General features: G+C 38.1%; 1 protein-coding gene across 6 annotated transcripts in view; it reads right to left on the bottom strand.

Annotated features, from left to right (window-relative positions):
- Positions 1–16,563, bottom strand: part of LNPK (lunapark, ER junction formation factor) — a 39,631-nt gene extending 23,068 nt beyond the window's left edge. The window contains exons 1-6 of one of the 6 annotated variants that reach the window (XM_035567470.2): positions 16,456–16,563; positions 12,571–12,652; positions 11,359–11,403; positions 9,984–10,171; positions 6,672–6,730; positions 3,508–3,548 (exon numbers count right to left, since the gene is read on the bottom strand). In XM_035567470.2, the coding sequence (XP_035423363.1) occupies positions 3,508–3,548; positions 6,672–6,730; positions 9,984–10,171; positions 11,359–11,403; positions 12,571–12,597 (360 nt within the window). In that variant the 5' untranslated portion in view covers positions 12,598–12,652; positions 16,456–16,563. Of the gene's footprint in view, positions 1–3,507; positions 3,549–6,671; positions 6,731–9,983; positions 10,172–11,358; positions 11,404–12,570; positions 12,653–16,031; positions 16,199–16,455 lie in introns of those variants that run through there. The other 5 variants (XM_035567501.2, XM_035567476.2, XM_035567518.2 and 2 more) reach the window with 5 other exon arrangements.
- Between the last annotated feature and the right edge of the window lie 1,123 nt (positions 16,564–17,686).

The raw sequence follows: 17,686 nt of genomic DNA, 5'->3' as shown, positions 1-17,686 counted from the left end.
TTTCAGTTCCACATGAAAGTTATGCAAGCACCCAAAAAAGCTTCCTTAAGATAAAAATAATTTTAAAAAATAGTGACTATTTTTTGTGAACACTAACGTGTAAAAGAAGTATCTCACCTGATATCTCAGTCAAAATTTTTAATCGTATTTTGAGCTTCCTATTGCAGTACTCTAACATATATACTGGGCAGACAAGACTGGGCTTACACAATGGTCAGTAATTACTATGCTATCTTAGCAACTCTGTCCTCAGCTAAGAATTATCCCATCTTTAAGACTACTACTGCTGGTAAAGTCTCTGCTAATTCCCACTTGTAGCAGCTTAATACATGTCCTGTGCCCTTGCTTTTAATCTGCTTAACCCTCTGAACTTGCTCATCTATACACATTCAGGCTTAAGGGCTGACAGCCTCATTAACTGATGGAGAAGTAAGGCCAAAGTGACACCTACAGTATCACAAACACAACCAGAGTATCCCTTATGATCAAGGAGGGAAAAAGTTGCATCTTGTAGTAGTGCCTTAACTACAGCTAATGCATTCAATCCTTCCCCCTCCCATTCCACAAAGAAACACTCAAGTTTTAGACCACTAAGAAAACAGAATTGTTGAAACTCAGCCTTGTGCAAGAGAAATATTACATAGACTGAGTCAAAGTACAAAACAGCTAATATTACTGAGTATTTCAAGTTGAAATACTTGTTTTTGTCAGATATTTCACCCACATTAACATCAATATGATTATGCTACCAAAGACTGAACTTTTACTCTTTTGAGCAGAACCGAAGGTTATGTGCAGCTCATGTTGCACAACCACCAGGGCTTTATACCTAGTAGGTGAGGAGCTTACTGTGTTGTTGGTACCCTTCAGCATCTAAATAGTGTCACTATGGAAAAGATGGGCCACATGCCTGTAAAACACAAGTACTGTAACACTTTTCAAAAGTCCAATTCCCTTTAAAAATTTCTACAGCAACTAGGTAGCTGAATTTCAATGAAGTGAAAAAACATAGCTGTGGTGGCAGGCTGACAGTGCCTAGGCAACAATGTGCAATATAAATCATCAGGAAATACATATTATCTATTCCGCATACTTTGGGGATTACAATTATAGATATCTCAGTAACTATTTCTATTTGCAAATTCAGTAGCTAGTTGGAATCCAACAGGAAAACAAAATCCAATCCCTCCCACTTCCAATTATTCTGCTTGAATTTTTTTTGTTCATTTTTAAATAAAAGTAGGTATTGCTACAGATGGGACTATAGGAATTAACACACAACTAAATCTCAATATTATCAAAAACAAATTATTATATAATGCAATTTTAAAAGTGTTTTTATCTAATATACAAATCATATCCAGTCTCATTACCTGCATCCATTTTCAGCTCATTTCAGCACACCAGGGTTCACGTATAATGATCTAATTTTAATGCTTAAATACCTTTAAATTATGATGGAACTCCCAAGAAATCAACTGAGTCAAAAATACCAAAACCACAAGAGGTTGCAGAAAGTCATCTCCTTCTGGTTCCTTGCTAAGAACCAGAAACCCACAAGCTCAGGAGATAATCATGATTTTTTTATTCCCTTCAGGTCGAAAAATAGCTGAGTTAAAGGTTATTGGACTTCTCAGAACTGTTTCACTAGTTCTAAGATGTTTGTCTTTAATGATTATAGCTTGACATGCATATAAACCAATAGCAATTTATATTTTCAGGTTTAAACTCTCCATAGTTACACAACTTCTACGTTGTTCACAAAGCATTTGTGCAACTATTTAACTTTTAACTGCTGCCTGTTGTTGCTTTGACTTCATTACTTTTTTTTGATATTGTTTTGACTTTTGCATATCCGAAATACAAATTTACATCATGTTTCAACAGCATCAATTTCTAGAGTAAAAAAAAAATCCTTGATAGACCAGCTTCTCTGACTAATCTACCTCCTTATTCTCTAAAAAAAATGCACACACAAAACCAACACACAAATATTCAGCGTGACTAGTTCTAGAATATGAAAATTATCACGATTACAGAAAAGCACTTATTTAACTGAAATAAAGAATTTACTCTTAAGACTCCAAGAACGGTTTTATTCTGTTGTACTTTTTCTGTTCTGAATATTTTCCTCCAAAGCAACTCAATAACTGCACAAATGGGAAAGAAACTAATTTCAGTTAACCTATTTTCATAAAATAAGATTAAAAACATAGTTGTCATTCATTCATTTCATTCTTACAAAATTTAAGCCTCTCCAATCCCTTTTTATCACCTCTCCAGCCAAAGGACACTTCCATTTAATAGATTCCTTTAAATAAAAATAAGTAGATCTAAATATTAGCAAATCCTCTTTACCAAAGGACAATGACATAATTAGGTTACAGGTTATCATTCTTAAATCTATATTTACAAAGTGCTAAGAAAAAACACCCGAGTGGAAGACATGTGAAGTCTATTTGCTTTGTGAAAGCCATATAATATCAGACTCTTACCAAAAAGATTTTTGGTAGTTTTGTCGTAAATTCAGTTCATTTGGCTACCACAGCAAACAATCCCGAAGGAATAAGGTAAACGCTGAGATACTCATTAACAATAAAGCCACATAATGCAACTTTAGGAGGATGTCTTTGAGGGCAGGGACTTTTTGTCAAGGGGGTTTTCTTGTTGTTTTTTTTTTTTAAGTTCTGCCTGAGAGGCAGGAAGGAAATAAAGAACTTCCTTATGGAGTGAACAGCTAGAGATAAAACAGCTTTTAGTGTTATATAAACTGTGCAAGTTATCCAAGACTTGAAATCTTTTCTATTCAAAATTTGTCTTGAGATCATGTGTCAATCCAATTGATGCAGACCTGGCACATACCAGTTTCATACTGTCAGCTCATCCACACAGCTCACAAAATAGATGACCTCAAGAAGACCAATCGAACTGATCCAAGACAAGATACATTTTCAACAGGAAAGAACGTAATGGAAGAAATATAGTACAAAAATAAGATGGAGGAGGATGGAAAATAAATGCTGAAGCATATTGGATAAACAATCTGTTACTTGATCAAGAAGTGAATCCAGAAGTCCTTTTTGTTATTTACAATAATTAAATGATAGAGTAACTATTAAAAATACTAAGACTCTGTTCTTGAATCAGTACATATTACACTTCATAATCTTAAAGTAAAAGATAATCAACAAGAAGTAGTTGAAAGAACACATTTTCTGACTAAACAGAATCACTTAACAGATGTAGCAACAGTAAAACAATACTTTTAAGTTAAATCACAAGGATATAATTTATTCTCATATGCAAACAGCCCGTTGTGATTTTGACCACAAAAAGGTTAGGAAAATCTTTTGCAATACTAGAAAATACCTGAAAACAGAGTAATGGTAGTAGTTTTCCCCCTCCCTCCTCCACTCTGCATTGATATATTACAATCAAGCTGAACCAGCAGAGATGCAAGAACATTTTAGTGAACCGTTAACTAGGTTTCCTTGAAGTTTTACTTACTATTTTTTTCTTTTGAGATTTTAAATCTTCCAGCGCATCATCTAAAAGAAGAACATTGTACACATTAGTTTTCAAATACAAAGAAGAGATAATTGCAACACACTGAACATTGACTTTGCCCTGTGAGATCAAGAAAAATTACCTACCCACCACAATCAAATCTACATCAGTAAACTTCGTGGAAAAACAAATGAAGTTTTATGTGAAAATGAATGATCTTAAACCCTGTAACTGCTCATAAATTTTAGCCCACTTATCATTTTACAGTTATAACTATTAAAAAGTTTTATGTACCATTTCCTCATTAAGGAACCAATTCTAGCTAGTGCCCTGCTTCGACCTACATTAAAAGTGCTACAACAATGGACCAAATACACTTAATCTCAGGAGTCAAACTACAAAAAAAAAAGCTTGAGCTCTAAGTATTAATTTATCTAGGTACAGATTTACCAGCTTCAACATTTCACGTAAGCATCTTACACATGCTATTTTCAAATGCCAGATGAATTTTAAGCTTCGAATCTGGATCTATTTTACCCTTTCAAAATTCTCAAACTACAGCAAAAAAAGCAGTTTTGTAGGCTACTAGGTCAGTTTACTACTAAAAGTAAGAGACTTTTCTACAAGTAGTAGGTACGGCACCTCCCTTAAAAGGGAGAGAGAAAGAAAAGATCAAATGCATATGGGATTCTCCTTTAAGTCAATGCTTACAGCTTGGCACCCATGGAAAATTCACTGTAATAAACCACTGAGTAATATAGAAGATACTCTGATAACATCAGTTTTCTACTGCCTCCTTCACGCACACAAACCTGTCTACAGCTTTTCCTCCTCCTCAGTGCTATTAGACCTAGTAGTTCACTAGTAGGCTACCCCTTTTTCAGTTTTCCAAAAAAGCGTAAGACAAGAAACAAGACCAAAATCCACCAAGTTAAATACATACACATGCATACACATAAAAGTATTTCTGTATATTTATTAGGTGTACTAAATATTTTTTAAAAAGTTATTTCAGGAAATAACTTATAAGAACACTAAGTCGAACTCTTCCAGAATGTAGGAACCTATCCTGATACAACGCACCATTCTATGAAATATAGAAGATACTAAAACGGGGCACATACAAAATTTGAAAGTTTATGCTACAAAAGAGTAACTAAAACAATACCTTATTAGTAAACCAAATAGGACATGGAACAAGACCTAGTTAGCACTGGGCTAGACCACAAAAGATACACAATTCCAGGAACTATGCATCTTTAAATTAATAAACTAAGGCACCTCCCTCCACCAAATTTGATATTTACATTAGAACACAGCCTCCCAGGTAGCCCAGTGTAGAGTCACACCTTGCACTTCAATGTAGTATGGTATCATGCAGCCAGACAAATAGCACTGTAAGGTTGGTTATTAATAATTAGTTAAACAGAAGTTGTATTTGGTACAGAACTGCCTAGAACACCTCAAGTATAGCCTCCCACAAAGCAACACAGTAAGTTTATAGTGTGGGCATTTGTTTCTTTACATCTTGCTTTCAATGAACATCTCATGAAACACCTGTCCTATCAAAGGTGGCCAAATGGCAGTTATTGCGAAGTACTCTCAAGAAACCAATGTATCTCATCTTAAATCTACTAAAAAAAAATCATACTAGAGAAGCCAACACCCGCAAGACACCTAATTTATTTTTCCCATACTTTGGGACAGATCAGCCTAAACCTTCCTCTACTGCTGCCTGCCTGACCAGCCTTAGAGAGACTAGGGAACTTCAGTTTGTACATCACCTGTCCCAGAGTTTCACTATGAATTTTATTCCTTCAGACCATGGTTCCCAGAACTGATGTAGTTATTCAGTGTAGACCTTTACAGTATTAAATTACCATCTCTAATGACTTGACACATTATATTAACTTATTCCAGAATAAAAGATTAGATTTGAGCTATTTAGTTGCCACTTTGCTCTCCAAAGTGTTTTCTCTTGCTTTACACAGTGCAAGAGTTACAGCAGTATTTTATTTCTTTTCCAAATACAGGACTTGTAACTTTGAGGTAAAACACTTCACTTATGCCCAATCTCTGGAACAGTGCAGAAATAATTCCCTTCGGCATGTTCTAACATGTACTAAAACCCTTTCTACACATGCCCAACAAAGGCAGTAGACTTGCTTGTATGCTAAAAATAACAATGAAGACCTTTAAGCAAACTAGGAAAAACATACTTGTTTTCTTATGTGGCCATGAAATAGAAATATATATTCATCCTTATAAATGAATCATGCAGCACCACAAAATATATGGACAATTTTATTCGTACATAAAAATGTATGTCCTATGCTTGCATATCAAGTGTAAACATTAAATTTAAAGAAATTCCAAAAGTGATGTTTAACTCGTAAGCTGTCACAAATTAAATCGATCTTGTTGCTCTACATGTCATAAAACACTGAGGTTTTTCTGTATTATTGCTCACATCACCATGAGATATTGTTACAGGCTGGACTGCTTTTAAAGAAAATCTCAAATGAACTCTACCACAAACAAATGCCACAGATGCAGTTTTTAAATTTCACATTAGAATGAATCAGCATGTACCTGAGCAACTACACACACTTGAACGACTCCATTAACTTTTATTTTTAAACATGATGTCACATTTTCCTTAGTTCTCAAAACTGTACAAAAAACATGCTTATACCTTTTCCACTTATAATAAAATGAGCATACTTTGGAGAATTTGGAGAGGAAAACGGCATCTTAAATTAAACACCTGCTTTTTATCTATTCTAATACGTAGTCTTTATGTAGAAGAGAATTGCTAAAATACTTGCATTTTGCAAGTATTTAATAAACCACTCTTATCATTTATATTTCCTTTCCCTCACTCCACTCTGTTTTGTCCCATTACACTTTGAAGAATCCAAAGAGGGAAGAAAGTTTCCATAATTTCATAAGCAAAGTGGGAGATTAAGCAGTTTCCTTCATATTAATTAAAAGAGTTGTGTGGTAGAAACAACAGTTTAGCTAATGCTACTCATTTCAGCATCCATCAAGAGGCTATTCTTCTTTTCCTGAAAGCCAAATTATCCAAAGTATTTACATTTTTATAGTAAGCATCATTCCCAACTAGCTCCACATACTAAAAAAAGACAGGAAAATATACTTACTATTCCTTTCTGTCCTTTTGGAAAAGAAAAAAATGAGCAGTGTTCTTATAAACCAGATTCTTTAAAAGAGAAAGAAGAACAGTATTAATTAAAATATTAATCATTTCTGAAGTCATTTAGCAGGCAAGACAGTTCACACAGAAGAGTTACCACATGCGATTTAACTCTGCAAATACAAAGAATAAATCTTCAAACAATATTTAAGCAGAAAACTACAAATGAAATTAGTAGCTTGTCAACAAAACAAGAACATTGACCCAAATAAAATCCAACTGTCTTAAAATTTGATCAAATATAACTATAAGCAGAAATACTAAGGAAACAGCAGCAGTAACATTATTGCTTGCTAAAATGCTCAGTGAGAAGTTTTTAAAACTCAAGGTACGTGTAGTTAGCTGAAAATTACTGAGTCACTGCTTCTTATTTGACAGATTTATAAGGCAAGTTATCCAAAAAACAAGCTTATAAGCTAAAGCCTAAAATTTAAGGCACAGCAGGCACGTAGGAACAATTCAACAGTGATAAAAGTCTTGAGATACAGCTTTTGTACATATGCTTTCCCAAAGTTATTGGGAAAGTTAAACTGACCTGACTCCCACTGATTTTACAAAGCTCTGAATTTAGTCACTTTCCATACAGTTTCAGCTGATTTAGCTCTAACTACATAGCAGTTTGTCCATGCTTAAGAAGAATTTACTTATCTACATCCATTCTACATTTGAAAGGTCTCCCTACAATCCTTAGGCTTTCTTTTTTAAATTAGAAATGTTTATAATTATGAAGTAGAAGCCTTCCCTGGCAAGTTACCCAGCCTAATCTAAGAAGCAAATCTCATACTTCAAGCTCTTCCAAGGATCTTATTCAAAACCTTCTTTGTGGCACGCACTATATAAAAGTATAAAAATCCTAAAGGCTAGGAAGGTTCTATGAGTAACAGCTAGTAAAAAAACTAAGCTAAGTGATACAAAATTTTAAATAGTTTTGACTAATTAAGAAGAACATCTTTTGCATTTATATAATGGCTACCCAGTTTAAAATGCTTTTAAGTATTAACAACAAAACCTGAACTAAGTTGGACAACACAACTAGAATGTAAAAGTAACCTATACAAGGTGACAGAAACACACACAGTTTAACTCTATTCCACTTTTAAAGGTGTATTGTAATAACAATTTTAAGAATACAGATGGATAGCTTTGCCCACTTCAACAATGCAAGATATATCTTTCCATAAAGTAATAAGAGTATGGTATACAGGCATGATTTCTTTGTGTCATCTATGCTTAATGCAGAAAGGAATCTTCTAACTTAAGCTGTATTCTAAGCAAATACATACAGCAGGATTTTATGAAACAAAAGACTTCTCTTAGAACTTTGAAGTGAAAATTGAATAACAGGCTCTTTCAGGCCAATTTTAGAAGTTTAATATAAAACATTTACCTGAGAATTAGGACAAGATTAAATAGTTTATTTGAATTAGATCGTATTTCAAGAAGCACACCCTTCTAAAATGCTACAGTATTTCCTCAACTTTACAGACATTTCAATGTACATTGAAATTAACGATGCTATATATTCCTAAAACTTAACTCTACTAGTAACATGCTGAGACACTGAGGGAATGACCTAAGGCAGAAATAAGTTGGTGACTGACTGCAAGCTGGAAAAGGCAGACATATTCCAGTCTGATCAGGGCTGGAAAAAATCTCTAGAGCAATTACTGGGTGGCACCAGGCATTCAGCATGGAGTCACCTCTTGACCAAGAGCAAAGACAAGCTGGCAGTTGCTTGCCATTCATGTCTGCCAAAAAAAGCTGAAGAAGAATAGCTTAATAGAAAAATCACAAACAGTCACAAGAAAACAAGTCTAGTTCTAGATGTTAGTAAACTAATATCTAATTCAGAGCTTTATAGAAACCCATCATTAAAAAAGTGAAGCAAAAATTGAGGAGAAAAACTAGAGAAAATCCAACGTTAAAGTTCACACCACAGCATTAAAAGCCACCACGTTCAGTAATAAGCTTTTCATTCCTACACAAGTCCTAAAACACTTAAAAGGGAAGCTTCCTCTTCTACATGCCTTCCCTGTTAGAATGAGCAAGCCTTGCAGGCTAACAAATACTTCCAAATCATTGTATTTAAGAACACAATCAATTCATATTACTGTCAAAGATTAATTTGTGTTTTAATTTCCAGATTAGTTCTTTCCGGACAAGATATTACTGCCCATGCATCTTCTCCAGAGGATTCTATAACAGCAATGTATTACTACATTATGCATAACAGAACATACAGAAGGCATCTTCAAGTATCTTTTAACATGTTACACCGTGTGACCCACAAACTGATCTAATCAAACTTGCAAAGCCTTAAATATATGTTTGACTACCCTTCAAGTCTAGAGCTAGGGCACTGACAAGTCAGGTTTTCATACAAAGATACTGTACAAATATGGCCAGTATTTACAATGTTCATCTAGCAAATCGCTAAATACGCTGTTCAAGTTGTTGGTTGGAAAGCTGCTCAGTAGACAGACTGCTTCTCCTCACTGATGGCTGGATCGAGGTGGGAGGCAGGGAAGAAAATGTTTGGTGAGGTGGGAACTCAAATTGTTATTCTTAAGAAAAGAAATTCACTTAGAAAACATGCCACTCATGAGAATGAACAGCCAAACAGATCTAGGGAAGAAAAAGCAGAATTTTCTCCCCCATTCAAATCCAAAGACTTTATGATAGTCTGCTTAAAGAAAACAGATCCTTGATCTTACAGAAAAACAGCTACTTACCTAAAACTGATCCTCAGCATACTTAGGCTGATGACCTTTCAAGTTGCTTCTACGTTAACATTCACCTAATATCTAAAAGTAAATTTCTCCATTCACTCTTGTACATTTTACCCAATTTTATACGCTGCATTTCACACACAGGCAACATACCTTGTGTTACTTTTCCAAAATGACAGTAGAAATAAAACCTAAGATAATGCTCTTCTGTTTATACAACACTAACTTGCAGCTGTTCAGGTACAGCTCTCTCTCTCTAGCCCTAGTATAATTTTGATAAGCCAAGTAACTTTAGATGCTAACATCTTTTGATGGTAAGACTTAGTTCTACACTAAATCCAGACCCAAGAGAGATGTTTCCCTCAAAGAAAGTGTCTGCCTAACTACTTGGGTTTATTTTAGAAGAAAAAATTCTGCAAGTTATGACAACTCAAGGATTGTCAAAAACAAACCCAAACCCCTGCTGAGACATATTTTCCATCTCCTTTTATCAAAGAGACAGCAGTTAGAAAAAAGGCATATTTACTTACATCAATGGAAATGCAAAAAACGGAAGTGTCATAATAAACCTTGCTGTCCATTCATCAGGAAGACAACAAAAATATACAATGAAAAAGGTGATGAGATAAAGAACCGAAGAGTAGAAGAGTAGCCTTCCAACACATAGTTTCTGTAGCCTCTGATTTTTTTCTCGAAATTCTTCTAATGTCTGTATTTCCTGTAAATAAATAGGATTCAACCTTATTAATGAAATTAGTCTGTGGTTTTTATTAGGTTGCCTTTAAGCGTTTGCTAAAATTAGCCATGTCAACTTGATACTTGATTAGAAAAGTCAAGCAGCTTTTTGATAAATGACAATGCCTACCCAGAGATAACTTTTACAACATAAATGTGTCATGGTACTACAGTTGTTACATGGGCCACTTGCATTGTATTAGCAGTAACATATCGCTACTGGGAAGAACTATCACAAATTATCACTTTTTCTTATTTTAATGATTTAGTATATTTGGGACAAGTGAAAAATGCTAATATCTTATGAATGACTGTCTTTACGACACGCAAGTATTTAACTGGCGTACTTTGCATCCTAAAACTTTCAACAGGCACCTGTGTGATTTCCAACGCATTTAATACTTTCCTGCTTAAATGGGAAACTGCTGAAACTTCACTCACTCCACACATGCATTCATTTCAGTATTTTCTCACATTTACAGTGAAATCCTGAACATCTGAATGATGCTTTTGCCATATTAATACGTGATCAATGAACAGTCTACTGTGTTACCATTTTGATTGCATTTCAAGTGACAATAGGAGTACTTACGCTTAACAGTAAAATGAAAGTATCAACAACATATTTCAAAACAGTTAATTTCCCCATGGAGTGCAGACATCTGTCTCAAATTCTGACTAAAAATCACAGTTGATTAACAAACTGACTATGCAGTTATTCCATCCCCAACCTTACTACCACACAGTTACAATCGCTACACTTTAAGCCATACATTGAAGCTTTTCTAATGAACCTGATGAAGGGAACTTTCCTTTAGTGACATTTTCTATAACATGGGAGTTTAACCATTAGTTATAATTAAATTGTGTAATAACATAAATCATATAATAATGACACATTCACTCCCATTTCAGGCTCTCTAAATAAGTACTTAAACTATAGTTTCTCACTATCTACTATACAGTGTTTACTGTTTTTTAAATGATTAATACTAAGGGTAAAAAAAGGTAGCACTCCATCTGAAGTTCAGTCTATTACATCCAACTGGAATAATCAAAATAGTTTAAATTCCATGACACTATCTTACCTGAAGTGAAAGAAAAGCATTGCCAGCAAAAAGTATGCATATTTCTAAATAAAAATCAAATCACCAAGAAGCAAATACATACCTTATCAATTTTTTCTAATACTTCTACAGTAGAAGGCTTTGCCTGCTTACAAGGGAAAGAACAAAGATGTTAGTCTGACTAAAGCAGTATTTTGAGAATTAGCATAGGTTAAGTTTCCTAACAAAAAGACACTCATAATAGATTAATATATTAACTATTTTACGTAAAGTAGAAGTCCCTCCTACTTGAACAGTGACAAATAGAAGACACTAATGCATCACTGTCTTACAGGTGTCATTACTATTGGCTGAAGGATCCAATCCTACACCACAAAAGTTGAAAACCTACAAAGTGTGTACAGTAATTATGGATGTGCAGGTGGAAAATAGAACAAGGAGAGAATTGATGAGAGGAAGAAAGAGGTAAAGTGAAGATAACAGACAGGAAGCCTTGATCTAAGAACTTTTAAGCTTTTTACTAATACTCATTCTGCACAAAGACGTGCTCTAAATAGATTATAAGCAACTGTAAACAATTACTCAGCTCCAGTAAAATTCCCCTTAGGAATAACCTTGAACACACTCAAATCTTCCCCAACTTGCTGGGAAGTATGAAACTACTAATTATCTTAACCCAACCTTCAGACCACAGATCTGAAGATTGATTATAGCCGATGCTACATCACTGTAGAAGTGGAAACCTTTTTTCCTATTATGCAAAATTGACATTTTACCTACACTCTCGCCTTTAAAGGAGTTGCATATGGGAGGCTCTAAAAAAAAAAAAAAATGCAGACCTACACTCAACAACTCACACCTGCCAGCAGAGTCAAAAGCCTCATGACTTTCTCAACCTCAGTATACTATTCAGTAACATATAAGCCAATAAAAAAGACAGTAAGGAAAGACCTGTGTAAGTATGAGTAGCTGCCAAAATATTCCTTAAAACAGACAATGATATTCTGAATCTATCCATTTTGACTAAGAATAGCCACCAATCTTCAAAATCACAAATACTGCTGTACCTACCCTGATGAAGTACCACAAAACCATTTAGATTTACAGTTAAAAACATAATTCTGTAACTTAAACTAGCATCAAGTGTGGGAGCTCAAAGGAAATAAAGCACAGCCATGCAGGTATACAGTTTGGGGACATTGATTGTTGTTGTATTTCCACACATCTACTTCACTATTAGACTTTTAAGTGATACATTAATGGATGAAGTACAGCTAAACTAAAGATTATTACATCGTTAAAAGATTGTACTTACCCTCCATCTTGAAATTAATCCACCCATCTTCTATTGTGAAGAAGTGTTGTTAAAGCTATCAATCTTCTACAAGAATTCACCGCTAGAAGTAAAGCATTAGGGACATAAGACCAATCTAGCAGCACACTACAAAAGTCATTATTTATTCCAACACCTAAAGAAATCAAAACAGTGCATAAAATCATTGCCTAGTTATCTCTGTCCACATGTTATTATAAAATCCACTCTTTGTTTCGTAGGTGTCTCGTAAGTCTATCAGCCTTGATGTGGACAAACTTATTTATGGAAGTATTTAAACAGAGGGGAGTCCTCAAGAACAAAGGAACAAAATAACCCACCAAAAAAGAAGCCAAAATCCTCTGACAAAAACAGTTTTTAAAACTTATTACTAAGCAGGATTATTTAAAAAATTGATTTCGAGTTCCTCAGCTACTCATAAACACAACTCTCAACATCCCTTTTCAGCTGACACTACTGACACCCTTCATTAACATCCTACTACTTGTGAGAAAGAGCTCTTCTTCCAAAAATCTACTTCCTTTTCAAGCTTTCATCAACAAGAACTTACTGAATAGCATCACTATTCTCCCTTTCTATGATCAGTTTTAAGTTTAAATCGTTAGTTTCAAAGTGGGCTACTGAGATTTCACATGCTCTTGGAAAGCAAAACATCAGCAAGCATTCCCTGCACACAATGCACAGTGCAGTCACTGGCATATCAAATGGCCCTAGAAGCAATTCCAAGGATGCAAAAGTATTTCACTCTACACAAATCTGGAACCCATGGATAGCCCTAATTTAATAAGCTGGGTCTAGGTTCCTGAAATAAGTGTTGCAGCTTTCCATCAGTAAGTAGTTGGAATAAATGGACTTTGAAACTCAGGATGGCACAAGTTCTTTCCAGTCATTTAAGATTTTATCCACTGAATGAAAAAGGTACTGGTTCATAGCATCCCTAACAGGAAACTAATGCTCAATCCCAACTGGTGTTTGAGCCATTTTAACTCTGGAATGAAACAGTAGAACAAAACAAAACAAAAAGCACTGCCCAGCTAGGCAGAAATAAGTGATTATTAGTGTTTGTTAAGTTACCTTTGGCCAAGAATTGAAAGATAAAGAAACCTTAACTCAATCCAAAGGTGTTCCCGAGCTGTCTGAAGCTGTCAGAACAAATTAATATAATACAGGATACACATTGCTTGCTAACACTACTGTATTACGGTAACCTCTTCACCTTGTAAGAAAGCCAAGGCCTCATTGGGCCTATAGCTCTGGGTTCCAGTCTTGAAAACCAATCCCTGAAGATAAGCAAATCCATATTTGAAATGCTGCCAAAATGAAGCTAGAACAGATGAACACATTAGCTCTGCTGTTGCTAAATTACTAGCACAGATGGGTGAGGTACAGAAAAAGCACAATTACCCCTTGGTCTTGAATAAATTCTCAAAACAATCGCTACTACAGCAACTCACCACAGTAAAACACCAGCAATGCTTTCACTTTTCAACATTCAGTACTGCTGTTCTCTAACACTGACAATTTTATCTAATTCTCACTTTGCGGATACACACATTTTTACAAAAGCATCATGGTAGATCTGAGCTGACGCTTTCTTCACAAGTATTTCTACACTGAGATAAATATCATCATTATTGCAAAACAATATGAAAGCTATGTCACCTAGTCAATTAAGAAGTCTGCAAATCTAGCATGCCGTTCCCAAGTCTAGTCTGCTTCAGTAACACTCCCACTGCTGTTAGCAGCACGGGTAGCTCTGGTATTTATTTAGATGCACAGAAAGAGACAAGGAGATAGATGCTCACGTGGCCTTTGCATGTGCCTATACCCTCCATGCTACAGTTGGAAAACCTCTGCAGTAAAAGTGTTTGAGGATCTTTGAGCAAAGATTATTCATAAGCCATTAGCAACACTGACCCTTCCCAGTAACACATTCACCGTGGTATCTACATACGCTTTTCAAGACATCCAGCAAATATCTGGAAGGGAAACAGGCTTGACAAGTGTCACCACACACATAATTTTACATGAACCACAACGCTGACAGGCTTTATGCAAACTGCCCTGTAAGTCAGTAATACTACCACAACCCCTCCCCAAAGGGGTATTAACAGATTACAGCCACTAAATTCACATTTATGGTTTAGTCACTGAATCCTTCCTTACGAGATAAAGAATTTTCTATGGTAACTATGGAGTAGTTCAGATGTTTTCATTCTTCCTTCCCTTCCTCCACTTTTTTTTTTTGACATGACCACAACACAAATTGTCTTCAATTGCTTCAAACTTCCCTCATTCCTCCTCACCTGTCACTCCACACATCCACCACTGATATCCTACTTTTCATGGTAAGAGCCCCTCTTCCACAAGCATACTTTCTTCCCATGCACTAGCCATCAAAAAGTTACTGCACAGCACTTTTCCCTCTGGAAGAGCACATCTCTTCAGCACAGAGCTCTTTTTCTCCCCACTCACTGAGCACAGCTGTGAGTAGACTTAATTCCACACACGTTATCTTTGATGTAACGCACAAATAAGATAGCTGAGCCCTAGGCTTAAAATCAACAAGTGTTAGAAAAACAATGTAGAAGCTTAAGAAAACACTGTAATCAATTTTCATTATCAGAGTCTCAAAAAAAAAAAATATGGATTTCACGATAGCATCTCCTCTACCCCAAAAACATGGGACTTAATTAATAAGAAGCAAGAGTAGAAGTACCATATAAAGGGTAGTGAAACGAAAAGTGTTTCTCTTTCAAAAGAGGGATGGATCATGCATGAATACAGAAGCCATCCACCAACCAATTCGTCCAGATGGAGAAAATATCTCATTAGCCTTTATCAAGTCACGCAGTCAGGCAGACTGCTTTCCTCTGCTAACAGCATGAGCCTCAGCCAATTTTAAAGTTAACACAGGGTCCAAACAACTTCACGTACCCTAAAGACTCCCCTTAGAAAAGGCCTACAAGCATGCAGGACGTCTCTGCCACCTTCAAATTTCTTCAGTCTAGGTTCAAAAAAGTTTCAAAATTGAAAGCTTTCCAAAAATTAAAATCTCCAAAATAGTTTTTAAAAGCTAGAATGTTGAAATTCAAGACTGAATAACATCAGATGAAGTCATATTGAAAGAAAAAGAGCTAGAAGCTTTTGCTACAGACGTGTTACCCCCGAAGGAAGGGAGGCGTGTTCTTTAAGTGATGTAGCCTGTAAGCCTAGTAGCTTTATTTTATGAAGAAGTTTCATCAGGTGTTCACCATCACACCCAAGAATGGGAGTGCTACCTTCAAACTGAATCTCCACTCGTGTTCACGAGGTTTCCACCCCAAATTGTCCCTCTCCCACAACCCACTGCCCCCAGAAGCTCCCACAGCCCCCATAAGAAGCTCCTCCAGCTCCGAGTGGCTCGGGCAGGTGAACACGCAGGCCAAAACCAAGAGCATCACCTGCCGCTCACCCGCCTCGGCGCCCCTCGGTTACAACACGACGCTGGGCTCTGGGGCCTTCCCGCTGCCTTCCCCCTGCTCCTGCCCGGCAGGGCCCCGGCGAGCCCCCGCCCAGGGGACACTCGCCTCCCCACGGGGCACCGAGGAAGGGCCGGGCGCTGCTGAGAGCCCAGGCTGCGAACCGCCACCCATCGGCGGGCGGGGCGGCGGCTGGGCCCGGCACGGTGCGGGAGGGAGAAGCCCCGCATCCCACCGCCCCCTTCGCAGCCCGCGCCACCGCCCCGCTCCCGGGGGCCGCCGGCTGTCAACGGGCGGGGGCGGGGGCGGGGGCCCAGCCCCGGGAAGCGCCGGCCGCCCCCCAGCGGGGCCAGCCGCCGCCTCCGCCGCCTCCTCCTCCGTGCCGCCCCCCTTCCCCGGCACGTACCTGCCGCGGGCCGCGCCGCGCATCCCGCCCCGCCGCCGCCCGCCGAAGGAGGAGGGCACGGGCCGGGCCGACGGAGCTCCCATCAGGCCCCGCGCGGCCCCGGCAGCCAACCAGCGCCGCGCCGCGCGCTGGGCCCGGGGAGGGGCGCGCGGCCCGGCGGCCGTTGGCGGGCGGCGGCTGTTGGCCGGCAGTGGGCGGTGGGCAGGGGGCGGTGGGGGTGTAGTGTGGCCGCTGCGGCCTGAGGGGGGGCGAGGGTAGGCGTCTGGGGATCCCAGCGTTTCGGGGAGAAGCTGCACCCGTTGTGTTTCTTCAGTTCACATTGCGGCAATGACAGTGCGGGAGGTTGTGTGGAACGGGCTGCCGTTTCCCTTTTCTTCCTCGCACTGAAGAACCCGCTTGTCCCTAGCTCCCCTTCCATCAGTTTTATTCTATGGTCTCCTCTCCTGGCCAACACCCCGATCACGCGTACAAAGTACAAAAGACTGAGGAGCAGAGAGTACCGGCGCTCTTTGCATTCACAACTTCTTAGGTCCGCTGCTGACAAGTTTTATGACTAGTGGGAGTGTGTGCAGAGATGTGAGAGAAAGGCAATACGGCCTTCAGGGTGCCCTGAAGTGAAAATTCATACACAGAAGCTGCATACCTTCAGCTGCTCCCTGAATTGTTGAATTCACTGTATGAAACAATATATCTCGACATGGCCCATGACTTTTTTTCCGTATTTTGATGAGTTGACCTTGGCTGGCAGATAGGCACATGCACAGCCTCTTGCTCACTTTCCCACAGAGGGATGGGGGAGAGAATAGGAAGAGTGAAAGTAAGAAAGCTCACGGGTCCAGTTACTTTGTACGTTTAGTAAGTGAAGGAATGAAATAAAAGGGATACAAGGAAATCTCTCACCACCTCCCCCAAGTAGGCCGATGTCCAGCCAGTCTCTGAGCAATGTCTACCCTGGAAGACAAAGCCTCCCAACGTTCTTCTGCTACCCCAGTTTTATTGCCAAGCATGATGTTATGCAGTATAGAGCAATGCTTTGGCCAGTTCAGGTCAGCTGCTCTGACTGCGTTGCCTCCTAACTTCCTACCTGCCCCAGCCTACTCACTGAGCGGGCAGAGTGGGAAAAGCGAAAGCCTTGATGCTGAGCAGCTGCTGCTCAGCAATAGTCAAAACATTGGTGTGTTATCAATGCTGTTTTAGTCACAAAATCCAAAACACAGCAACATAGGGCTGT

The sequence above is a fragment of the Cygnus atratus genome, chromosome 6 (assembly GCF_013377495.2).
Source record: "Cygnus atratus isolate AKBS03 ecotype Queensland, Australia chromosome 6, CAtr_DNAZoo_HiC_assembly, whole genome shotgun sequence".
NCBI classification, from domain to species: Eukaryota; Metazoa; Chordata; class Aves; order Anseriformes; family Anatidae; genus Cygnus; species Cygnus atratus.
Note: the sequence above shows the minus strand (reverse complement) of the source record. Positions and strands in the feature narration are given on the sequence as shown.